This window comes from Delphinapterus leucas, chromosome 1 (genome assembly GCF_059928025.1).
Source record: "Delphinapterus leucas isolate spDelLeu-1000000601 "Yukka" chromosome 1, BTC_Dleu_Yukka2, whole genome shotgun sequence".
NCBI classification, from domain to species: Eukaryota; Metazoa; Chordata; class Mammalia; order Artiodactyla; family Monodontidae; genus Delphinapterus; species Delphinapterus leucas.
The window spans coordinates 83714012-83739833 of NC_143129.1; the positions used below are offsets into that span (position 1 = coordinate 83714012).

Genomic DNA, 25822 nt, shown 5'->3' on the forward strand with positions numbered 1-25822 from the left:
TTTTACCCATGAGTGAACTCAGGCTCAGGGAGGGGGAATGTCTTGACTAGAGTCACAAAGAAATAGCTGGAACCAGAAAGAGCCTCCCTTCTGAGGCTCTTTTGTCCACAGAGGACTTAGAGAATCTTAATCCAACCTGGCATCTTCATGATTCAGGACTTCAGGAGAGGGCAGGTGTGTTTAGGGGTCAGGATGCCTCTTCTCCTCAGATCACAGAGTAGACAACCTCCTATTTCTCTTTCAAGTAGAACTGAGCCAGCTTCAAACCTACACACGTGGACATGCCTTTGGATTGGTCATCAGATTCCAAAGTGCTGCAGCTCCTCAGAAGGAGGGAATTATATGAAGCACATATTTTATAATATGGACTCATGTGGAGTCCATCTCCAGGCCCCAAAGCTCTAGTTAAAGAAAAGTTCAGGGGCAGGCTCGACCAATTACGAGAACACAAGGGACCTGATTGGAGCGGGACTCTACGCCTCCCTTCCTCTCCACCTGCCTCTCTTCTTTCCACCTAGTGAAATAAATCATTTAGAGTTAAATTAATATCCTTCCCGTTGCCCATGTTTTCCCCATCTCTGATAGTCACCCTCCCCCACTTGGTGGCACATAGGGCGTCCTTGCTGTGTCCCTCTAACCGGCCTGCTGCATGTCAAATGCTGCATCAAGTTGACTAGTTGGGTCATGTTTGAGAGGAGTTTTTACTGGAAACGGCAGAAAAGAAAACAAGGAACTAACATTATTGAGTGTCTACTATGTGCCAATTACTGTTCTAGATGTTTCCACTTACTCACACATTGTTCAATCCCCATGAGTAAACATTCCCCTTTTTTCAGATGTAGAGGAAACTGAGAGGTTATGTTACTTGCCTGAGGTCACACAACTAGAGGGTGATGGAAGCAAGGTTCGATTCCCACTCTTCCTGGGAACCACGAGTCCCACCACCTAACTCTTTCTGTTCCCATTGCTCTTGTTATGATCTGACATCAATGGAACACCAGAGCCTGCTGTTCGGCCAGCCAAGAACCCGGCAGTCGACACTGCCACAGCCAAGAACACTTACTGGCTAAAAAAGGAAATAACTTTCTATATGTGAATTCTGGCCAAATGGTGGCAGATGCTCAAGAGTCTGGGAATCCTGACCACTCTGGGCTGAAGGCCTCCACGTGATCATCAATTCTAGGAACAGCATATGCAAGGGATGGCCAGTCCACAAGCCAGAGGCTAAAAGGAAAAACCTTGGGCCTCTTACGGGAAAAGATCTGCTTGGGGGGTTAAGACGCTGGAGCTCTGGTCACAGGTTTGTCACCAGCTGTCAGTCCTATCAGTCCTAGGGCCTCTTTGCTTTTCTTTCCCTTTAAGAGACACAGAGAGAAAGGCAGGAGCCAGGCAGACCAGGTTCAAGTCCCTGATGCAGCATTTGCTACTTGTGTGACTCTGTACAAGTTACTTAAATTCTGAGTCTCAGTTTTCTCGGCTGTAAAATGGAATAATACTGCTTTCCTAGCAGGGCTGAAGTAATGGTTAGAAAGTAATGTTAATGTCATGTAAGAGTTAGGAAGTATAGTTATAAAATGCTTCACACATGGAAAACACTCAACTTAGTGATATCTGTTATTATGATTACTTAACTTCCCCGGACCCTTGTCTTCATCTTGTATAGAAATAAGGGGTTGAGTTCGCTCGATCCCTAGATCCCTTTTAGCTTTACTTTACTATGAATCAATGACAAGATGTTGGAAATAATAAAGCATTTAATAAATATAATTTTCATTAATAACTGCATAGGTATTAATCAACCCCTTCTGGTAATTAATAAAGACCTCCTGATATTTCATTGTAATTGAATATCTCCATTTGCCAGCCCCTCCCATCCATTCCTTGTAAATATGTCTTCTTCTAACTTTTTAAGAAGAAAATTACTTATCCTCGCATAATTCTCTTTCTCTACTTTGCCTGCTCCCTTCTACATCCTTGGCTTTGAAACAACTGTCGGCCAGCAGGATCTCTGAGTGGACCACTCTGTCCTTGCCATAATCAAATAATTAAATTTAAAGAGGAGTTAATTATCTGCCCTTGGCTGGAGTAGCAGGAAAACTAAAGTGATAGTTAATCTCCTCCATCTGTCTCTTTTTCCCCTCTCTCTCATCTCTAGCTCCCTCTCCCCTCTCTAGTGGTCAAGGTTCAGGGGTGCAGGCCCCCTCTGGACTTCTCATTCTGAGGCCCACACTGCCCAACTCGGTAGCTGTAGGTATATCATACATCTATCTGGTTGAAGTAGCTACCCCAAACCTAAATCAGGAAAAGAGTGAGAATTCTAAATGTAAGAATTACCCTTAACCGTGCACAAATCAACTCTGTATTCTAATAGTTATCTCACACATATCCCTGTGGCAGTTATCTTGTGTAACAGAGGCCAGCCTTTGATGAGTAAGGCTTTTCAAAGAAAGGAACTTAAGGTGAGTTAGATAGAATCTAGTGCAGTTCTTAAGGCAGGGGCATCACTGTCAGAAGAGACAACAGCTGGCTTTGGTGGCAACTTACTAGCAAGTCATCCTCAAATGATTTTGCTCAAAGCACCCTCTCTGAGCCTTGTAAGAAGGGGACGGGGCCAGTCCCTAGTTCCTCCAATTACTGTGAGAATCAAATGAGAATATATATATATCAAGAAACTTGCAGAGTGTCTGGCACATAGAAGGGTCTCAATGAGTGTTAGGTTTTCTTATAATTATTGTTATTATCACCTAGATTCAAATTCTCTTTTTGTGTAACTCTGGGTAAACTAGCAAATGAAGCTGAGAATCTCGAAGGATAATAAAGATTAATGAGGTAGCTGAGGACCAAGACCACTCTCTCATGTAATCCTCCCTACATATCCATCTTAGAGAGAAACTACTGGGGTGAGGGAAGATTAGAAAAATGTACATCAATGAATAAGCTCCAAAAGAGTTCCAAGATGATGGTTATAGTTGGCATCTTCACTTTATAAAGCCACCTTTGGTGTAGCATTGGGGTGCACAAACACTTTCTGAACCGAGCTGCACTGACATGATACCATGTCTAAGGCATCCTTTGAGTGAGGCCCTTTGGGTCCTTTTACAACAGAATTCTCTTCATTGGGAAGCAAGTCAACCCTGCCCTTGCCACATTCCACTGTATGGTGAGAGGAATTAGAGCACGGGCCCAGGGGATTGTTACTATTACTGTGAATAACAATCTTTATTGAGAACCAGAGGTCTGTTAGATACTATCCAGTACATGTGTCATTGTCCAGAATCAGACTCAGCCTCTGCAGAGTGGTCTTAAAATCTAATGTTGACAAACTTGGGTGAGTTTCGCAGTGATGTGGGGGAGGCAGAGAAGGAATAATCCATGGTGACCAAGTCTCTGCTCTAGACATGTTCAGTCCTGCTCAGCCAAGCGGAGGACTCTCTCATGGGCAGAAGGACAGCTCAGTGGCTTTTCTCTCCCTGGTGTCCTGGTCACCATAGTCATTGTGCAGATGTCCCTAGGGCCAGCTTCCCAGGGAGGTGCCTCTAGTGGCATTAGGTGTTTTGAGTGACCTGAATGCTGTCATTCATCCACTGTTGTTTCTAAAAAGTACACGAGGGCTTCCCTGGTGGCACAGTGGTTGAGAGTCCGCCTGCCGATGCAGGGGACATGGGTTCGTGCCCTGGTCTGGGAAGATCCCCCCCAAAATGTACATGAATCAACCTATCAGGTGCAGGGCAAGATATTAAGCAATAAGGGGGAAGAGAGGGTAAGGTGATTCAGGGGGAGGATCCAGTGATGAGCAGTTATGGGGCTTGTCTTCAAGGACTCAGGGTTGAGTTGGAGAGATAATACACAGTCAGCAGAACAAATAATTCTCCTTAGGTGTGTGAAATCCCAATGGTTTTACAATTTAACCCAAGGCCCAGCTGCTGACTTGGGGGGGGCACAGAAATTGTTGTCAAATAGTATATCGTAAGGGCTGTTATATTTGGTTTCAGAGGACAGAACTAGAATCAACAGAAGGAAGAGAATTTTCAAGGCATCCCCATGGTAGCTTCTTGCTCACTTGCAACATGCCTTCTTGAGCAGGAGAGACGGGGGTGCAGTTTCAGCTGTGTGCTGGGTGGCGCACCTGTCACCTGCAGCCTGCCTAGCTTATGCTGCAGCCACTACTAAAGGACTGCAACGAGCGGGGTGACTACCGAGTGCAGTGCCTTATGTCCGCACCCCATTTGGGGGCTTTGTCAGAGGTAATGCAATCTTACTGCTAGACCAAACATTTTTTTTCAATTATTAAGAAAGCATTTATTATGCACCTAACGAGAAAGCCTAATGCAATAAGAATACAAAGCAGAAGACAGGCTTTTGACTTTGAGAAGTCTACTACCCATCTAAGGGAAAAAGCCGTTAAATCCTTGAGGGCAGGAATCATGCCTGATCTGTTTATTAATCTAACAGATATCACTGCGTGCCTAGTATTTGCCAGGCCTGGGACCCGTGAGGTATTATTTCAGTACCCAGCACAGTAGTAGACACATAGTAGGGACTTAGAAAAAATACTTGCGGGTCGGCTGTTAGACAAGAAGCTTTTGGAGAACAAGTGTAAGGCAGCATATAACCCAGTGTGGGAATGTATCCTGCCTGCTGCATGGTAATTTAGCATCTTCAGAGTTCAGGAGACATCAAAGAGGTATGAAAGCAATTTGCAAAGACGTCTCCATTTCCACCTAGATCTGTGGGGTCAGAAGAAGAGGTGCTGGCTATGAGTTCATGTTAATTTGGGTTGCTCTAAATTGGTTGTCTTTAAAAACATTGGCTGCCTAGGGCGGCAACAGTGCCAACATGGAGGAGCACCGGATTGGGAACGTAGACCCTGAATTTTATTTCTAGCCATATAATACATGAAGTAAAGGAACAAAATCATTCATGCTCACTATGCACAAAAACCTTCCTTTGGCCCTTTCCCTCTTCTCCAGGTGTAATGTTACTATTACCAAAGACGGTCCCTAATGACTTCTCCAAAATTTTTGCTTCGTCCCAGGACATGACACATTAAAAGAGGATGTGGAAGGTCTTGGAGTAAAGAACGTTCAGAGTTGGGATGTTCTTGTCCAGGTTCTAGGGACCATCTCTCTTTGCCTTGGGGACTTCAGGACTTGCATCGGTTGCAAAGGGCTGTAGAATTCAATTACCCAGGGCTCTATGGAGGGTCCAGGCCCCACCCTGAACCAGAGTCAACCTGCCTTACATTCCCATAGCCCCCTGTGTCTCCCTAATGTCAACACACATCGTGCTTTATTGCAATTATGTGTTTGTTCTCTCTCCTTAATTAAGGGAAATAAAGGCAGTTAAGCTCAGTAAAGGCAGGGACTCCTTGCTTGTCTTTTTAACTGTTGCATCTTCAGTGCCATCATCATTGCATGATACCTGGTAACTGGTAACCACTCAACAAACTTATTAAATGAATGAACGAAAGGGAAGGACATCGTAGGCAGAGGCAACATGGGGAGCCAAGATAAAGAGGTGAGAAACTGTGGGCCGTGAATACACGTGTGGGGAGTTGTGTAGCTTAAGTACTGAGTATGTGAGGGGAACAGCAGAAATAGAATGGATGAGGCTGTGCTGTGGAGGGTCTCAAGTGCAAGTTAAATCGTTTGGACTTTATAAGCATTAGGAAGCCAGTGAAGGTCACAGATAAAGCAGTGGGGTATACTACCATTTTTATTTGACAGAATTTATTCATGGCATGGGCAGCTGCCTTTGCCCCTCCTAACACACTTCCTGCCAAGAAATGGATAATAATCTACAAAACGTTTTATGTGCTGTACACCCAGAAAACTCAATGAGTGTTTCTTTGGCTGAGTTTGTCGGGGGCCCAAAGGGACCCAGAGGTGTTGGGAAACTGACTTCAGCCGGGGACTTTTCATATTATAAGCTGAGCAGCTGGTACACGATAGCAATGTTAAGTTTCTCTGACCTTGTTTGAGTCATCCAGGATGTTGCAAACGAGAGGTTTTTCACCCTATATACTGCTGCCAGGGCCCACGGGGTCTGCCCTAGCCCACACCTCCCCAGCTGGTTAGTTTCTCATGTTCTCGCCCGATGAGGCATCCTAAGACTGTCTTTCTGATATTCTGCGATGTTCCTTTCTTGTACCTGTGTTTTACTTCTTCCAGGTGGGACTCCTTGGACTACAAGTGAGGCAGTCAGCAGGCAAGCCTCTTGGCAGACTAGACCAAAGCATCACATTCTTTGCCTTGAACTATTTTTATATTTCCTTGGGGACTTGCAAGGAATGAGTGACAGAGTCAGAAGATCAAGGGAAAAATCTTCAGAAGTTGAGGAGAGTTTGGAAAACTTGCCCCAAATCCTGGAAGAATATAACATTTGTTTCTCTCTTTCTTTCTTTTTGATTGCCATTTCTCTTTCCTTCTGGCTTTCTCCCCTTCTTCTCTTCCATCTGTTTCTCTCTTCTTCGTAATGCACATCTCTCTACCTTCCACTTTCTCCTATTCTTGTCCTGCCCCACCACTTTCTTTGCTAGTCATGGCTGCCTTTTATTCAGTTCTTATATTCTGAGCACTGTGCTAAGTGCTTTTTACCTATCGCCTCATAATACTCTATGAGCTAAATAATAGTATATCCATTTCACAGGTGAGGAAGTTGAGACACAGATCCAGTAACTTCCCCAAGCTCAGCAGATATTCACAGGGATTTGAACTCCATTTAGCTAACCCCCAAATTAACTTCCCTTAACGGTTACAGGGTCTCTTTTTCTCCCATTTCCAACTCCCCCTTGTCTTTTCCCTCTTTTTGCTCGTCCTCTCTCCCCTTCTCTCCCTCCCTTCTCTCTGACACTCGCCACATCCTGGCCTTCACATGTGTGCTGATGACCCTGAAGGTGCTGAGCACTGTACACGTGCCCAGAAGGGATCACAGACCATTCAGACTCTTATCTAATCAGCCATTTTCCTTTTGGACTAACGCTCCACAATTTTCCACTTTTGGAGGCGATGGAGGGGGCCCTTCATCATGTGAGGAAAAGGGCAAATGTCTGATCACAAACCAGAGGAAAGGGCTCAAGACTTGGAAGGGTCTTTGATATGGAAGGGAACAGAGATAAGGCCCTTTCCGCTTACTCACGGACTCTCATTCCCAGGGACGCTGTGTACTCCCAGGGTTGGGGAGTGGAGGGCTGGGAGAAGACAGAGCCGGGAGGCTGGTCTCTGTCAAGGTATCAACTCAGAAGCCAAAGCCTGAACCGTGAAATATGGAACCTCGCCCTGTCCTTCCTCATATGCATAAGGATAGGAACCGGGATAGGATAGGAATCAGGGGCACACTGGCAGCAAACATGTGAAGGTTAAAGTTTGAACTTGACAACCTCTAAGGTCCCATCAGAATCCGAGGTTTTAAAGTTCCAAGAAAAGAATATTTACCTTCAATTTCCCCCCCCCCTTTTTTTTTGGTCATTCTGTTGATTAGGACTGGTTGATTAAAGGCTTAAGCCATAAGGACATTTATTGTTCATCAAGTAAGAATTCTGGAGGTAGAAGATTCAAGAGTTGATTCAGAAGCCTCAGGGCACTGGTTGGCATTTCTGAGATTCTCTGGGAAGCTTCAGGCATCTTGACTCACACAAACTGTCCACAGGCAGGAAGTCGTGGGGGTGAAGAGGACTTCAAGTGAGGCTCTATTTACTGGGGGATGGTAAAACATTTTCTAGAGCACTCCTTCCACATCAGACTCTCCCCACACCTCACAGACCAGAACTAACTGCAGTGGAGGCGGAGAAAGTGATAGCTGGCCTTCTCACCCTGCTTATGGGACACAGCAAGGAACAGGGGAACACCAGGTAGAAAACACCAGTGCCTGCCACGCCCTCCTTCATTCACTCAACTAAGATTTACTAAGTACCCACTCTGGGCCGGGTGATGATGGTACAGAGGACAAGAGAATTCCTGTTCTCAAGGAGCTCCTACTGGAAGAACACAGACAGGCAGAGGATCACAAAACAAGATGGCAAGTGCTAGGAGAGGACTGAGTGTCCCCAGGGCCACCACAGAGCTGAAGATGCTCAGCTTGAGGAAGCAGGGAGGGCTGGGAAAGCAATGACTGGGTTAAGTTTTGAAGGGTAAATAGGATTCAGCTAGAGGTGAGGAAGCATGTAGGAGGTGGCTGAGCGGAGAGCATTTGGGAACCTTCCAGGACTTGGCATGCTGGACACGACAAAGGCAACTGAAGGGGATAGGCAGGAAATGAGGCTGAAGAAGCATGCCAGGGCCTGATGAGGGAAGGTTCTGTGTGGGACTTAAAGGTTTGGGGCGTTTATTCTGGATGTGTGGGTGAGCAGGTCTGTGTGTGGGAACCTTCTGTCTGCAGAAAGACAAGCTGAGCTGTACGGCTGGAATGGCTGCACTGCAGTGAAGTGTAGATCAGCACTGCCAGCTGCTAACCAGCTGGGGGAACCTGTGAAACCTTTGAATGTTTTTGTTTCCCACCTCCCGATAGAGTTGGCCCATGCTGGATGGCTCTGATCGTTATTGAAATAGAAATAGAAACAGAAAATGCTTCCTAAGGGGCCAAATTTGCCTCTCCCACCCTCACCTTTTTCTCTTCCACCTAGTTCTGGCCTCTGGAGTCAGAAAAATATATATATATATTTTTTCCACCTGACAGCAGCTCAAACATATGGAACACGTGAATTATGATTTTCAGCATATCACATACCTCATCTCATTTAACCCTCCAAGTCCTCTGGTGTAGCTATTCCCATTTTACAGACAAGGAAACAGACTCAGTGAGGTAAATGTCCAGAGTCACATTTGCAGGCTCCTGTCCTGTGCTCTTTCCACTACTCCAGTGTTTGTCGGGTGAGGTCCTTTCACTGCCTACATCAAAATAACCTAGGCTGCTTGCTGCAAATCCAGATTCCTGGGGGCCATCTCAGACCTCCTGGAGTAGAACCTCTGGAGATAACAGCACAGAATCCACATTATAACACACATCTCAGGTGATTTCTAGATCCACTAAAGCGTGGGAATCATGCTCTAATCTTGCTATCATGACTACTCTGTCTTCTCTTTCATTTTTGCTGCGGGTGGGGGAGAAGGAAGAGAGCTTTTTAGGTGAATCTGACTTCTAAGCTGCGCTCTCTTAAGGGACGCATTGGTATGGGTCAGTGGAATCACAGAGCATGATTGGACCTTCCAGATGTTTGCAGAAAGCATCCCTCTGTTTTTCTCTCTGTCCCATTTGCAGGAGTCTTGGCATCTGTCTTCTGCTGAGCCAAGATGGGTGACTGGAGCTTCCTGGGAGAGTTCCTGGAGGAAGCACACAAGCATTCCACGGTGATCGGTAAGGTCTGGCTCACCGTCCTCTTCATATTCCGCATGCTGGTGCTGGGCACGGCTGCCGAGTCCTCCTGGGGGGACGAGCAGGCTGATTTCCAGTGTGATACGATTCAGCCTGGTTGCGAGAACGTCTGCTATGACCAAGCCTTCCCCATCTCGCACATTCGCTATTGGGTGCTGCAGGTCATCTTCGTCTCCACACCCTCTCTAGTGTACTTGGGCCACGCCGTGCACACGGTGCGCATGCAGGAGAAGCGGAAGCTACGGGAGGGCGCGAGGGCCAAAGAGGTTCGGGGCGCTGCCTCTTACGAGTACCCAGTGGCCGAGAAGACAGAGCTGTCCTGCTGGGAAGAAGCGAATGGAAAGATTCCGCTCCGGGGCAGCCTGCTCAACACTTACGTCTGCAGCATCCTGATCCGCACCACCGTGGAGGTGGCCTTCATCGTGGGCCAGTACCTCCTCTATGGCATCTTCCTGGACACCCTGCACGTCTGCCGCAGGAGTCCCTGCCCCCATCCTGTCAACTGTTATGTGTCCCGGCCCACGGAGAAGAATGTCTTCATTGTCTTTATGCTGGCTGTGGCCGGACTGTCCCTTTTCCTCAGCCTTGCTGAACTCTACCACCTGGGCTGGAAAAAGATCAGACAGCGATTTGTCAAGTCACAGCAGGGCATGGATGAGTGCCAGCTTCCTGGTCCCTCTGCCCGCATAGTCAAGAGCTGCACACCACCCCCTGACTTCAGTCAGTGCCTGGAGAATGGCCCTGGGGGGAAATTCTTCAATCCATTCAGTAACAAGATGGCCTCACAGCAGAACACAGATAACCTGGCCACTGAGCAAGTGCGAGGCCAGGAGCAGATTCCCGGAGAGGGTTTCATTCATATCCGTTATGCCCAGAAGCCTGAGTTACCCAATGAAGGCTCCCCAGGTCACCGCCTCCCCCATGGCTACCAGGGTGACAAGCGCCGTCTCAGCAAGGCCAGCAGCAAGGCCAGGTCAGATGACCTATCAGTGTGACCCACCGGTGTGGCGGAACCAGGACCAGGTGGGAACAAAGGAGGCTCAGAGAGGGAAGGTGTGTCCCTTCTGACCCCATCTCTCTCATTCTCATCACTGCTACTCAGTTTGGGCCCTGGATCTCAATGGCATTGCTCATTTTTTCCAGAAGCTATGACCAGGTCTTTGTGGGTGCAGTAAGAGACATGGCTACCTACCCAGGCTCCTTCACCCTCCACTCAGAATCCTCAGTGAAGCCTTTCATATTACTCAGTGAATGGGATAGAGGAAGGGACGGGGACCATGGCAAATCTGACCTGGGAGGGACAGCCAGGGGGATAGGATGACTCTCTACATACCAGCCACACACCAGATGGATTCTCTAAGCCCCTCTGGTGTCGTTGACCCGATCACCCTTCCTCCTGCAAGGAAGAGCCCAAAGTTCCCGGCCAGCAATGAGCATGAATCAAGGAACTTGCATTATATGTGCTCTTGAACATGTTGTCTCCTTGGACCATACCTTGGGGTGGTGGTCAGGTCGCCATGGGATGCCCTTGGCTGCCCCTCCCTCTACCCAGTCTTACTTAAAAAGAGTCCCTTAGAACTCGACCAGCAGCCTCAACTTTACAAGTGCCTTGGTATGTACCTCTGGCAAATGTCTCACCTTGGTGATGTTGCAGCCTTTCCTTCTGCCAGGGTGTACAACGAGCCCGGGGAGGGGGTTTGAAAAGCTCTCCTAGGGAGTCACTGTGCACACTGACTCCACTGGCATTCCTGCCACCACGTATCAACCTGCAGCTCTTTTACCGTTCAACCTGATGGTAGAAACCATCCCTTCCAGTCCTCCCTTGGCTGTCCATCCAGTGCTCCCCTAAAAACCTTATTGACCAGAATGCCCAAGAAGCCATCATCCTCTCTCACATTCTGACCAGATCACCAGCCATGGAGGCCAGTGGAATTTCCCCAGGTCTTATTAAAACAAAGAGGGCATTGTGCTTCTCAGATTCCCCTTGGGAAAAAAAATAATTCTGCTGTGAAGATAAAAATGAAAAAGGAGAGAAAATACTGGAAAACTATTTTTCCCTCCTGTTTGCTTCCCTTGCTGACTGCCAACTTAGAGTGCCAAGAGGAGGTGTGATGACAACTATGGAGGCCCCCATATCTCTCTTTCCCTGGAGGATTTAGCAGGGGCATGAAAGCAGAAAGGGAATCTCCAGCTCTCTTGGCAGGACCCTTGTTTAAGAGCACAGAGATGCCTGTGTCTCCCCAGTGCTCCTAAAGAGACTGCCAAAAAAGCAGTGGGGACTACAGAAAAGCCCTGCCTTCCCAGGAACTGGCCAGGTTTCTCTCTTCAGTCCATCTGTAATAGGTGGTTGCCATTTTGGATGAAGGTAAAGGATGCTCAGAAGTGGCTGCCGAAACTTATAGGGAGACAGTTACTTTTAAAGATGCATGTGTGTGTTTGTGTGTGTATGTATATGCTGATAAGCTGGGTGAAAGGGAGGGAAGTCCTGAAGTAAGGAAAGCATGCCTTAGAGACACTTGTGTCTTCCTGCCCTTTCCTCCAGATGCCTGGCAGAGGGGCTGAGCCTCACTGTTTTCAGTGTCATTAACCTAAATAGATAAGCATGAGAGGTTGGGACAGAGGAGGCTGAAGCCTCAGAAGGAGGCTTCAGCCTCTGCCCCACCTGCCTATCTCTGGGCCCCTCTGCTGATACTTGGTTGTTATTGGTGGGTGGAGAGAAGGATGAGGGTAGAGGGGTGGAGGAAACTGACTGGGATGCCATTTAGGGAAGAATGACTGGTCATCCCAGCTTCCTGGAGGGGACACCTTTTAATCTATTCTCTGGCACTGGCATTAAGACTCTCTCTCCAAAACAAAGCAAAAAAGACTCTCTTTCCTTCCATCTCTGAAGTGTGTTTGTTTTGTGAAACGAGTGTTCTTGGATTAGAAATTCTGTGAGATCAGTCCTGATGATGGGGCTTTCAGGAAGGAAAAAGGAAATAATATGTGTCGTTTGTCCTAATAAAGTCTGGCCCTACATTTATCTCTCCTTTGTGTCCCTTTCATGTTGTGACTACAAGAGAAGGATGGCAGACTTGGTGGGGGAGGGGAGCACTTGGAGCCAGTCACCAGTCGATCAGTATTGCAAAGAGCTTTGGAATCACACACGCCAGCGTGAAAATCCCAGCTGCTCATTTACAGCTGGACTCCAGCAAGCTACTTAATCTCTGAAGCTTGGTTTTCTCATCTGTGAACTGAACCTAGTAATATCTACCTCATATGTTGTTAAAAGAGATACTATTTATAAAGAGTACAGCAGACTGCCTGGGAAATAACAGTCTGTCATTAAATGGTTATTATTGTTATTATCTTCATTATTTTTGTTGCTATGTTGAATACATAGTATTTGAAAACCTGGGATGTTGAGGGATGGTTACAGAACTTGCCTTTATGGAGCTCACAGTCTACCTAAGATGATCAACTAAACCACATAGAGGAAACAATTAGAATAGAATGAAATAGGAATTCATTGATTATCAATTCTAGGAACTATAAGGCTCCAGGAAGTGATACATATGAAAATACTACATAGAAGAGGACAGGCCTGACCTGAGCCTTAAAGAGTGGCTAAGGTTTTAGAGAAGTGAAGACCTCAAGGATGACACTGTGAAATAGGTCTGGGTATCCCCATTTTACAGACATGGAAGCTGAGTTCCAGGAAGTTTCTCTGACAGTGGGCAGCTTCTTACTGGCTTCGTTGGGTGAAATCTCATCTCTTTGGAAGAGTAAAAATGATTCTTGCTCCAAACAAAGGGTCCAGGGACCACTCAGTCCTTCACCAGCAAATGAGTGCCATTTCCTAGAGAAAGAAACAAAGGCTGGGAAAAAAACAAATGGAAGTATTATCTGAACTACCAAGTGGTCTTGTCTATCAGGGCAGGAAAGCTCTTATAGGGACTTCCCTGGTGGTCCGGTGATTAAGAATCCATTTTGCAATGCGGGGGACTCCAGTTTGATCTCTTGTCAGGGAACTAAGATCCCACTTGCTGCAGGGCAACTAAGCCCACATGCCGCAACTACTGAGCCCACGTGCCACAAGTAGAGAGAAACCCACACACCACAATGAAGACCCAATGCAGCCAATAAATAAAAAAATATTTTTTTAAAAAAAGAAAGCTCTTTTTCTTTTTTAAAAAGAAAAAAGAAAGGTCATAGAACACATCTTGTGACACCGGTGTTGAGATTCAAGGGTGTTCCTAACATCTGGCGTCTATCCAAGGGAAAGGTGCTCAGCCCAAATGTGCCTGAGCAGTCTAACTGGAAAAAGCATCTGGGATCCATTTTTCTTCCTAGAAAAGAAGTAGAGAATCTCATGGTTTTATAAACATAGCTATTAACATTTGACAGTTTGTGTAACACCGAGACTGCAAAAGCCAAGGGACTTATTTTATAGTGAGTAAGATTTCAACCTCATGTATCTACTCTCATTTTATTTCCTTTCCCTCTCTAAATGTTCACCACTAAAGAGGTAAGCTGAGTACTAATCTAATGAACACACTTTGGGTTGTAGGCTCCTACAGGCCCCTTTCCTTAATTTCCTTCCTCCAGTGCCAGATAAGACCAGAATTTCTACCACTAGTGTTTCATTCCTATGGCTGAAGTGTTTAAGTGGTTAATGCTAATAACACTACTATGAAGAATCATATTATGAATGAGTTTTCAGATTTCTTCTTAATAGCAAATTTTGACAGCAGAGGGAAAAACGAAAGAACAAGGGCACCAGGTACTTGGCAGGTGTCTTGAAGGATTGCTTTCATGATGTAGAAATGAAGAAAACAGCAAGACTAAAGAGGGGAGCCAAAGATAAGCAGCCCACTTCCCAGTCCCCGGTAGATCCTGGAAGCGCCTGCATTTAAGTCCATGATTTGGCCCTTACTGTCCATGTATTGGACAAACAAATTTACAAATGACAGCTACGTAACTAGAACACGATCGATAGTTTATCCCCATTGGTCACCTGATGGTCAGCAGAGATGGGTATGGTCTATAGTTTTTTATTGTCATTTCAATTGGAAAAGAGAAAAACTTGCATTCAACAAACATTTATTGAGCACCTACTTTGAAGTGGCACTCTGTTGGGCTTTAGGAATACAGTTTTATAGAACAGGTACGGTTCCCTCCTTTTGGAGCTTAGAGCCTAGTGGGGAAGACTCCCTCACACAAGTAAATGAACAAAATAATTACAAATTGTGATAAGTGCCTAGAAAGAAACAGACTGGGGGGCAGGGTAGCTAACAAAGGTGGAGGGAGAGACCTTCTTCAGATAGGATGGGCGGAAAGACCTTTCTGAGGAGGTAATTTGAGGCTGAAATCTGACGGCTGAGAAGAAGCCAGCTACTGATGGGTAGGAGAAGAACCCAGGTAGGGGAACCCAAATTCCTTCCAGGAAACTGCAGAATCCAGCTGTCCCTGACCTCAATCTGGTCCAACATTTTTGAAAGACATAATTCAAGCAGCACCTAGATAGCACCTAAAACAACACTGTTGGGCACCAACTGTTGCAAAACACACCAAGCCTCAAGGGACAGAGAAGTCTTTTTGCTCAGAGAAGCAAAAGGAACATATAAAAGGTCTTAATTAAAACAACTAAATATCATATGTTAACATTCTAGAAAGCCCTATTTGATGTTGCAACTATTATTTCCATCAGTATCAATTCTTGTAACGTACTTGGGGCCTTCTAAACTAGGCCTGTTTCCTAGAGTCCAGGCTGGTAGGCAGAAGACTGTGTCCAAAGGGGCTCGGAAGGAGCCAGTAAGGCGTGGTCCAGAGGAGCCTTGGCATCAGAGGAGTCAAAACAGCAAAACATCAAGTGCACAGAGAGGGGGAAGTGAGGAGGGAGGGGGAGCACATCCGCAGGGAAGCCAGGCTACGGCAGCCGTGCAAGACGCTGGTCAGGCAGGCCCCGCTGGGGACATCTCTCCACTGGATCTGGGTTTGGAGCTAAACCCCCAGACTCAGAGGAGGCAGTTGACATGGGCAAAGCAGAGCTTCATCCTAGGGGCTGGATTACTAGGCGGACCACCAGGACAGAGTCTTGGACAGAGTACAAGGTGGGTGCCCATTACCAGCATCAGTAAGGTGCTGATAAAGTCATTGCCAGTAATATATATGATTTAATAGATGCCTTCAACACCTTAAACCACAGGAAGGACCAATTGTGAGACTTCCAGGCACCTCAGCAAGCATGGCGGTGGGCAGGGAGATGATTTTTGGCCTGGAACCTAATATTGCTCTGAAATCACCCCAAGCTAGCATCTACTTCCTTCACCTACACATAAGGCCAGCACAGCCCTGGGGAGGTCATGGCTTGGACACAAGGCTTAAGTCCCCTCTGTCCCTTCAACCTTTTCCATTACCCCCATTCAAGACCCTTGTGTGAAAGGGCACCCGTACTTGCTAACAAGGGCTTCCTCAGAGAGAAACTGAGAGCTATGTGTGAACCCATTCAGGAGAGCGCATTGCCCTGGGCACTGCAGCCTGGCCACTGCTAAATCCCCTTAGGTGGCAGCTGCTGTTCCAACAGGGGATGTTCAGGGCAGGGTGGAATTGCTTTATGCCTTCCTGGGACTCTTCTTCAAATGAGCTGGAATATAAATTGGAGGGGTTTAAGCTTACAAATGTTTGAGGTAAAATTATGCATTCGAAAACCAATGTAAAAAAATGTGTGGGGCGTGACTTGCTAGAGAAAAGTCCATTTTAAAAACCCTCATATTTTGATAATAATTATGAAGCACACTTGTAGTTGTTAAGTGCTAACTCTTTTCTAGGTTCTGTGCTGAGATTTCATGAATTACCATTTCATCCTTACAATAATCCTACAAGGTCAGCTGACCCCACTTTACAGATAAGGAAAAAGAGTCAGTAACCTGCACAGCTAGTAGGCGGTAGAGCTGGGTTCCAAACACTCATCTCTCAGTCTACAATGTGCTTCACTTAAGTGCTTGTCATATATTCTTGAGTAAAAAGGCGAGATACAAAATTGTATGTACACCATGATTACAATGAGTAAAATAGGTATTTATAAGAACAAAGACCTGAAAGGAACAAACAAAAATGAAAGCAGTTTTGCCAGTATGGTGGATCTGTGGGGGTGCTTTAATTCTCCTTATTTTCTAAACTATTTTAATATTATCATGCTATTTTTGTAATTAAAAAATTTAAATTATATTTATATTCAACCTTTGGTCTAAATTTGGTGTTCCCCTGGGGCGGCTGCCAGGAGCTGCCTCTCTTCGTTTCCGCAGTTCTCATGCCTGGGAACATTTTTCTTTCTTTGGGCTCTGACTGCCACCCTTAAATGGAATAAGATTAAGCAGGAGGCACCCACCCCAGGGTCTGGGCTACCGACTGTGTGACAGTGGATGGTCTGCCTCCGGAAATAGCTGAGCATCAGAGGGAGGGTGGAAGGCACCATGCGCACCCATGAGCTCCTGCACACCCTCAGTGTGGTGGGTGTGGACAGTGCCCGCTCCACGTCAGGTCAGGGCCATGGACCATGCACTGTTTGGGTGGTTTAGAAGGATATCAGTGGGACAGAAGCCTGCCCTCAGATGCTCAGACCTAGTAGGAGAGGAGAATGATGCCAAAGCCCAGGGGACAAGCTCAGAATGGTAAGCATGAGAAAAGCAGCAGTGTGGTTCTCAGAGCAGGGAGGGGACCTCGGGAGAGGGAAAGCTCGGGGAAAGCTGCACAGAGTAGGTGCCACTTGAACTGGGCTGTGAAAAATGAATAAGGTTTTATTGGGCTGGCCAAAAATTTCGTTCGGGTTCTTCTGTAACAGTGTATGGAAAAACCCGAACGAACATTTTGGCCAGCCCAATATTACATAGAGAAAGAAGACTTTGTAGTGAGAAGAAATAGCGTGGTATGTTCCAGGAGCTGGGAGGAGCTGAGAGGGGAACACTGGGGGAGATGAGGGCAAGAGGTGGGAGGATTCTTGAAAGTGTGCCTTTCACCTTGTAGGTGGTAAGGAGCTATTGAGTTTCTTCGGGCATCTGGGGAGTGGGGTGATCAGTTCCTGAGGTCGCCTAAGGCAGCAAGACGCTGCAGAGGGAAGACCCTGGAGGCTGATCATCCATGAGGCTCCCTTTAATCTGGGGATGAAGTGAGAGGATACAGACAGAGCCTCAACGATTGGGACTTGGTGACTGGTGAGGAATGGGGTGGGGATGGTGGTAGGAGAAGGAAGCCAGAGATAACTAAGAGGTTTCAGGTCTCTGTGAACATTTATTCATTTATTAAACAAAATTCACTCTAGGAAAGGGTAATGGGTATATTAGACCACTTTTATGTATCACTTCAGATCCTCTCAGTCTTACCTGCCTCTTATTCCAGCTGCCTGCGGGCATGGACCAGCTGCACACAGGAGCATCTGACCTCCCTCCAGGGTGCCCCTATTGACACAGTAGTAGAGATCTGCTCAGCACCTATGCCGGCACATGGACACCCAGAAGTAGGGGGTAATCAGTGCAACACAGGGCAAACCTCTGAACAGGGGGAAACAGCAGCCCTTCCTCTACCCCTGCTACCACTACCCTGGTGGTTCCAAGGCCTGGTTATTAGGGCTTCTCCAGGGTGTAGCCCTTTGGATTGAGTACCCCACTTAGCAGTGCCCAATAACACATCTTCCTATGGGCTCCGCCTCCTTCCCTGCCTCTCTCTCCTTGCTCCCGAACTGTACACCGTGATGAAGTGTAAACACATCAGTTCTGCCTCAGGCTCTGCTCCCTGGGGAATCCAGACTGAACCAATGATTCCATTTTGAAATCTAGTGGTTTTCACTCTACTCAGAATTGTAGCACATTCAGACCAAGCCTGGAGCGTCAAGGTTGGTAGCGATACTTCACTCCTAGAACAAGTAACGGTATGTAGGTCACAAATCCTGACATTTGATAGAATTCTGAAGTCCAGCATTTATAGGGATTCTCATAGTTTCTTGTGTGTTAGTCTTGTCCATCTGGATAGATCTTTACCTCCAAGACTCTGTACCTCACAGCATTTAGGACAATGTTGGGCAGGCAGAAGATGCTAGAAAACATCTGCCAAGTTGAACTGCACTTGTTCTCTTTTATTTCCCTGAATTCCGCATAGTCTTCAGCCGCCTCACTTAATCAACAAACTAGTTTCCAAAAGGGTATGTCCTTCTCTTTGTACTGCTAGCGCATGGTGAAATGGCACCGATGGAAACTTCCACTGCGTCAAAGTGTGACGTGACTGCGCTCCAACAGACACTGTGTGATTATACAGTGGTTTATCTAAAGAGCTCCCCTCCCCGTGCATCTGGAGCTTCTGCCTGGGAAATATCCAAGCTGGTTGCGGCTATCTCGCCCCTGCGTCCCTCTTTCCAGGACATCCCCCCTCCCGCCCACCACTGACACACCATGACAGCGCCCCAGTTTTGTTCGAATTTTCAGTGGGAAAGGAAGTTAAAAGTGTAGAAAGAAATTATTCTCCCCTCCTCAGTTAACCAAGGACTTCATTGCCACTAATTTTTCTCTCTTCTTCCCCATCCCTTAAATGGTCTCAAGATTTGGGGAAAATAAAAAATTACTACACACATACACACACGCGCGTGCATGCACGTGCACACACACACAACGGGGCCTCTATCTTAACATTTATAGCAGCCTTTAACCCAAAGGGCCTTCTGGGAGAGGCAGGCAGCCAAAGTGATGCTGGCCTTTCTCTGGGCCTCCTGTGTCAAGCTCAGGCAGGAGACCATGAGCATGGAGGTGTTGAGTTTGGACCGTCAGGGCACTTCAGCTGGTAGAGAGTGAAAGGCGCCCTCTGATAGCTGGGGCTGGGGGCTGTCAGGGCGTGGAGAGAGCTGCTCAGGTGGCAGCTAAGCTTTCAAAGGAAAACACCTCTGGCTTTTCAAACGCACACTCTTTCTGCTTCCTTTTCCTGGCACCCACTTAGGCCCTGCCATTCCAAGTCCCCTGCTCACTCCTTCCAACACCTTCTGTCCACCATGCTGACTTTCCCTTCCCACCCAGCAGAGCCCTGGGTCATGGGCAGATGGATTCATGTGCATATGACTCGTCTTCCGACTAAACCCCAGGACGTCAGAGTACATCTGACATTTCTTTTCTGTTGCCCACTGTCCCTAGCACAAGAATCATAGGATTTTTAAATAGGGAGAGGCCTCTAGCAATCAAACTTAACTCTTATTTTCCAGGAAACTGAGTCCTGGAGAATCAAGGGTTCTAGAACCTCACTGCTGAGCTGCCATTCAGCCCAACCTCCTGATTGCTGCTGTGACCTTCTCTCCACTGCCTGCCAGTGGTCGTCCAGCTTCTCCTGGGCACTTCCATTGGCAAAGCCTGCAAATGGTTAGGTTTAACTGGCCTGGCTTCCCAGACCCAGGGTCAGAGCCCAGATTTCTACTTACATAACCTCTTTGAGCTGTATGAAATAGTATAATAGTATTTAACTCATAAGATTGCTGTGAAGAATAAATTAAGCAAATAATACCTAGTATCAAATGATTACTTAATAAATGTAAGTTATCATTATGCCATTTTCTAAGACGGCCCAGCCTGTCTTCAGATGGATCTGTTAGAAATTTAGTTTTCTTTTAGTTAAAGTCTTTTTCATGTAGTTTCCGTCTTGTGTGAGTTGCCCAAAGTCAACCAGTGAGTTAGTGGCAGAACTGGGACCAGAACCCAGATCCCTTCACAGGCCAGGCTCTCTCTGAAGCACCTGCTGCATAAATGAAAAAGAAAACAATCTGCCATAATAAAACACTGTTATCATTATTCCCATTTTTTTTTTTTTTTGCAATATGCGGGCCTCTTACTGTGGTGGGCTCTCCCATTGCAGAGCACAGGCTCTGGACGCGCAGGCTCAGTGGCCATGGCTCACAGGCCCAGCCGCTCGGCGGCATGTGGGATCCTCCCAGACCGGGGCACGATCCCATGTCCCCTGCATCGGCAGGCGGACTCTCAACAACTGAGCCACCAGGGAAGCCCCATTATTCCCATTTTAAAAGGTGAGATAACAGAGTGATTTTTGACTAGCCTCAGAGCTAGTTAGGGACAGAACCGGTAACAATCGTCTTCTCTCTAGTCCGGTGCTCTGTCCCACTACACATGCAGCTTTAATGAGGCTCTCTCTCCCCCTACCATCTTAGCAGATCAGACAGGATGGCATTTGTAGATGTAGATATATAGCAGCCTGTCCTGAGATCACACCCATCTCCCTGCACACCCTTTCTCAGGCTGGTGAGTTGGTTAAAGAACAGGAATAGTTCTGGCCTGCAAGTATGTTGGAGAGACAAGATTAGTCCTTCAGTTCTACAGGTGGTCTTGCATCAAAACCATAAATAATATTCTGCTTACAGCTCTATTTAAGGGTTGGCCCTAAAGGACTGTAGGAGAGAAATCCTTCCACTGTGCAGAGCTTTGACTGGTTCCTTTCATGGTGCACCTTGTCTAGAAGGGGAAATGACCTGACACCTGGATCGAAGCCAATTCTAATGACTGATGATTTGGAAAAATAGGGAATTTGAAGGGATAAGACCAAAGGATGTATGACAAAGAGTTCTGGGAAAGAGGTATATGAATGGACCAGTCATAATGAGCCCAGGATGTGAAAATAGGTTTGTTCCATGAGAATGTTCTCCCAAAGGTGTCCATAGTGCAGGAGGCTCTCAAACAGTGTACAAGATATCCTGCCCTATGAATGTTAGTCAGCCTCTTTCCCAGTCACCTCAGTATTTGCTCAGTGAGGTTATGAACCTCAGCATGGTGGCAGGGTTAAGCTTATAGAAAGTCTACAACACGCAATAGGCTTCATCTAGGCTGACCTGGCCACAATCACTGCTGAGTATCCAACTTCCCAGAAGCACTGACTAACCTTGAACCCTCAATATGGTACCACGACCTAGAGGTGCCTGTCTACCACTTGCCTGGAAGGCTGACTACATTAAATCCTTTTATCATGAAGGGGGCAGAAATTTGCTTCTCATTGGAATAGATATTTATGCTTTTGCCATCTCTGCCCACCATGCTTCTGTCAGGAATATCACTTGTAGGCTTAATGAATGCTTGATTCAGTGTTGTGGAATTTTACATGAAGTTGTTTCTAGCATTATGGTAATGCTAGTTTCTGTAACAAAAAGAAATAGTGGTTTAACACAAATAAATATCTCTTTCTTGATCATGTAATTGTCCAATGTACATGTTTCTTCTTGGTGGGTTGCAGAATTCCTTCATGTAGTGTTCAGGAGCTATCTCGTGGCTCCACTCTTCCCTAGAAACTCAGAGTTCTTAACGTTCACGTGGCAGACAGGAGAAGAAAATATGGATTTCCGCCGTCAGCTCTTAAAAGTCTCAGCCTGGAAATGACATCATTACTACTCATATTCCATTGGTGATAGCTAGTTACATGGATACAAGGGATGCTGGGAAATGTAGTCTACCCCAGTGTCAATTCCATACTATATGAATACTGGGTGGACAGCTAGCCATCTAGGTCTAATGTTATCAGTCTGAAGGCAGGTAGACTGGTCATCAAATATCAGCTCATATCTTTCTTCGCATAGTTACACACTTAGTGCGTGTACACACACACACACACACACACACACACACACACACATTCAAAATCCCATCTAGTCACCTTATCCAGCTCAAAGTCCAGGATGTCTGGGTGAGGTACAGTTCTCTCTTGCAAGTCTGGATATACCTCCTTGTGGTTCAGAACTCAAAGACAAGTATCTTCCCTCCACTAACCACCATTCAAAATACAATGTGGAGGCAGAAACAGGACAAATGCAACAAAATTCCCTTTCAGAAAACAGAGGAATAGGAGCCACATGGTAATCACTTGTTCATACCAATGATGAAATCTTGCTGGGTAGACACAGTAAGGACTGTCTGCTCCAGTGCGTGGGTGAGATTCCTTGCTTAGACCTTAGTTCTGATCTCCGGAGGAATTTCCTTGTCCATTGTTCTTCCTGGTACCTGACTTCACCTTTGGAGGGCTTGTCCATGTCCATTTTCCTCCGTGGCCTCGTCAGCAGTGAGTCCTGCTGGGCTGGCCATCCTTGGGACTACACAGCATTCACAGCTTGCTTTCAGCTAGTACAAATTTGGGAGCCTAAGACCTATTTTATATTACAAGGTGGCTTTTGGTTTTTGTTATATTTTTGCTTTTGTGTTTAGGTGGTCAGGATCATGATTTCTCTGACAATGCAATTCTCTTAAAAACAGTAGTCTTGTAATCTATTTGCTTCCAGTCAATTTTATGTGCCAGTAGCCGTACCCAGAAATCTCTCCTAGACATAGGTCTCAATACTGCCTTATTTCTTTGTTTCTTCATCCTCATGCTTCTCTCAACTCATTGGAGGCTACCCTGAGGTACTCTGAAGCAATAAACTTGAGTACAGGGGTAATAACTTGATCTTTTGAATAGACTACGTCACTCTATGTAACTGAAATCTGAATGAAACCCTGTTTCACAAATATATTTCCATCTTAACTCCCATTGTTTGAGGCCCAGCTGGATTTTCCCATCCCTGCGCAACATCCCGTATCTCTTTATTATCCTTATCACCTTTAATTTCCACTTCATTAACAGATCACTAAACCGAAATCATCTCAGTGTCTGCTTGTGAGAAACTTGACCTAAGATCCTGGTGTATGTCTGTCTCCCTTTTAAGATGTAAGTTTCACCATGGCAAAGACTTAGTCTGTCATGCTCATTACTGTATCTCAGTGCCTAGACCAATATCTGGCATGTTATTTGAGGTGCTGAATAATATCTATTGATTGAAAGAATGGAATAGGCACAACTAAACATTTATTTAGTAAATGAATGAAACAAATTTAGTGTTCTCCTTGAGACATGTTCTGATAAACGTATTTTCTTTCATTTCATTACATTCAGTGATGGTTTACCACCCAGTAATGTTTTGGCAACCCTTGTAAACGGCACTTTGGAAACCTGCCTGGTTGGCCCATGACCAGCCCTCGTTGAGTGAATGAACATGGTGTGTGCCTAGGTCTAGGAAGAGAAGAGGACACACAATGGGGGGAAATGAGGTCAAGCAGGGCTTGCCTACTAGGTTCAGTCCAGTTGGGGCAGCTCCACCATTGGCAATCAGTATGGAGAGAGAGCTTTGCAAGCTGCCACCACCCTTCAATACAAGGAGCCTCACTTCCTTTTGGCCAAGCAAGGAAAAGGCAGGTTTCCTTGTAGAGATGTGGGAGAGAAGGGAATATGGCAGTTCTAGATGTTTCCCTCTGATAAGATTAAACTCTGGGGCCTGATGTCTTGTGCCTCTTTAGAACTTTGCAGAGGGTGGAGCAGGGCTGGGTGCAGTTAAAACTGACTAAAAATAAACGCTGAAACAGACATTGTCAGGAACAGGTGCTTCGGGGAAGTAGAGTTTGACTCCTGAAAACAAGTACCTCATAGGGCTTTGTGCGGGGAGGCGGGGCACCTGGCGGTGGCAGTGAAGTTTGCTTTCCTGCCCAAGACTTTCATCCCACCCTCCACCTCTAACACCACCACATACCACGGCCCCGCCACGGCTCTCCCCCCTTTGCTTCACCACCTCCTGCCCAATATAGATTCCCGAAGCCACCACCTTCTGACACAAGGATTATAGAGTTTCTCAAAATAAGTTGTACTGAACAACTGCTGTCCCCAGAAACAGACTGAGTGGAAATTCCAAGGCCCTTGGACAGGGTCTCCCACTCCCTCATGCTTAAGCCCCTGCCCCCATGCCCCTGTAGGCGCCTGACCAAGAAGCAAATGGAAAGAGCAGGTCTTTCCAACCCTGTACTTCCTTTTTACATCAAAAAGAGGTTGGTCAGGTCTCGGTCAATGCATTGAAAGCCCTTTTGTAGTGTGAAACTCTTTAAATACAATGTCCTGTAAGCTCATGTATAGAACTGGCCGAACTGAGCAGCCCTGATTGAATTGTGATGCAGAGAGAGATGTGTGGCTGAGCCTCACCCACTTTGCTCCATCTCAGTCTCTCCCTCCTGTGGGCCTGGAGGAGCTATAAGGATCCCTTCCATCGTAGCTCAGGAAGGGAGAGTGTGAGGACCAGACTGCCCCAGCAGGAAGGAAAACACCGAACAGAGCCAGGAACTGGAACTAAATTATACACAGGCCAATCTTCCTACCTTGTGTCAGGATTGTACCAAGAAAGCTGGGCTGAACTGAGCCTTCAAGCCTCTGTGTGTGTGTGTGTGTGTGTGTGTGTATGCATGTGTATGTGTGTGTATGCACGTGCGTGTGTGTATGCATGTGTATGTGTGCGTGTGTGTATGCATGTGTGTATGCGTGTGTGTATGTGTGTGTATGGTGGGGGGTGCAGATGGGGCGTCAGGTGGCCTCGGCTGAGGGGAGAGAGGCCTTCAGGGCCAGGAGCCCAGGCAGAGCCAGAGACCATGTGCGCATTGTCCCAGTCCCAAGAGAACTACAATGTTCACAGTGTCAGCACTTGCAGACAACAGTGAGGAGGCAGTCGTGAAGCAACCAGTTCATGGACAACTCTGAAGGTCAGTAAGGGAAGCCTGGATTTGATCCAATAGGCAATAGGGCACCACTGTAACTTTCTGAGCAGAGGAACATCTCATGAAAGGGCGCCCAGAAGAGCAGTGGCTGTGCTCAAGTAAAATCAGCTCTAAAGAGGCACATGTTTGGACTGGAACAAGCACTTCATGGTGTCTCTTCTTCCCTTCTACCATTTTTGCTCTCTAAGTTTAGATGCCCAAATGTGCTGCCTAGGCTTTTGCTCAGAGGTCCAGCTTCCATCACCCAATATGAGTCCATCCTCCATCCTGATGCTGTGGTGATTCTCCTGAAGCACAGACGTGGCATGACATGTGCTCCCTCCTTCAGCTCCTTCAATGGATCCTAACTGATTAAATTCCAACTCCTAAGCCTGCTCTCACCTCCTCCACAGTTACGCTACAGCCTCCCTTTCCAGTTTTCTCCTGGGCACATCTACCCACACCTGCCCGTCGACGACCCCCACTCCGGCTCTCCCCACCTTTCCGGCTGATTCATGCTGCACCCTCCACCTACTCTCCTTCCCTTCTGCAGCCTCCCTTACCATCTCTCAAGCCTGCTGTTGAAGATCTGTTCTTCTTTAAGGCCCAGTTCTAATCTCATGTCCCTTGAAAATCCTTTTAAGATCCTCTAGTCTGAAATAGTCTCTCAAGACACTGCATTTGTATCACCACTGTATCTAGTCTAGCACTTATCTGTCTGCCTAGTATCAGAGTTATTTATAAATGTCTGTTTCTCCTATTATGCTGTGCACTCTTAGCACGCAAAAACAGAGTTGAAATAGATACTTGAATGTCCTGTATTAGCTAGCAGAGTTTATAAACTTTTGGGGGGAACAGTTCTATAGATATTTGAAAACTAAGCACAGCCAATGTGAGCCCAG

General features: G+C 46.5%; 1 protein-coding gene and 1 pseudogene across 1 annotated transcript; one reads left to right on the forward strand and one right to left on the reverse strand.

Moving 5' to 3' along the window:
• The first annotated feature begins 9031 nt into the window (after positions 1–9031).
• On the forward strand, positions 9032–13053 carry GJA5 (gap junction protein alpha 5). The gene has a single exon (XM_022583896.2). It carries the CDS (start codon positions 9288–9290, stop codon positions 10362–10364), a length of 1077 nt encoding a protein of 358 aa, XP_022439604.1. The 5' UTR covers positions 9032–9287; the 3' UTR covers positions 10365–13053.
• LOC111179944 (uncharacterized) overlaps positions 9983–25822 on the reverse strand; it is a 67663-nt pseudogene continuing 51823 nt past the window's right edge.

What these genes read in the sequence shown, in the direction of transcription:
- GJA5 (XM_022583896.2), top strand. Translation starts at nt 9,288, where the DNA reads ATGGGTGACTGGAGCTTCCTGGGAGAGTTCCTGGAGGAAGCACACAAG.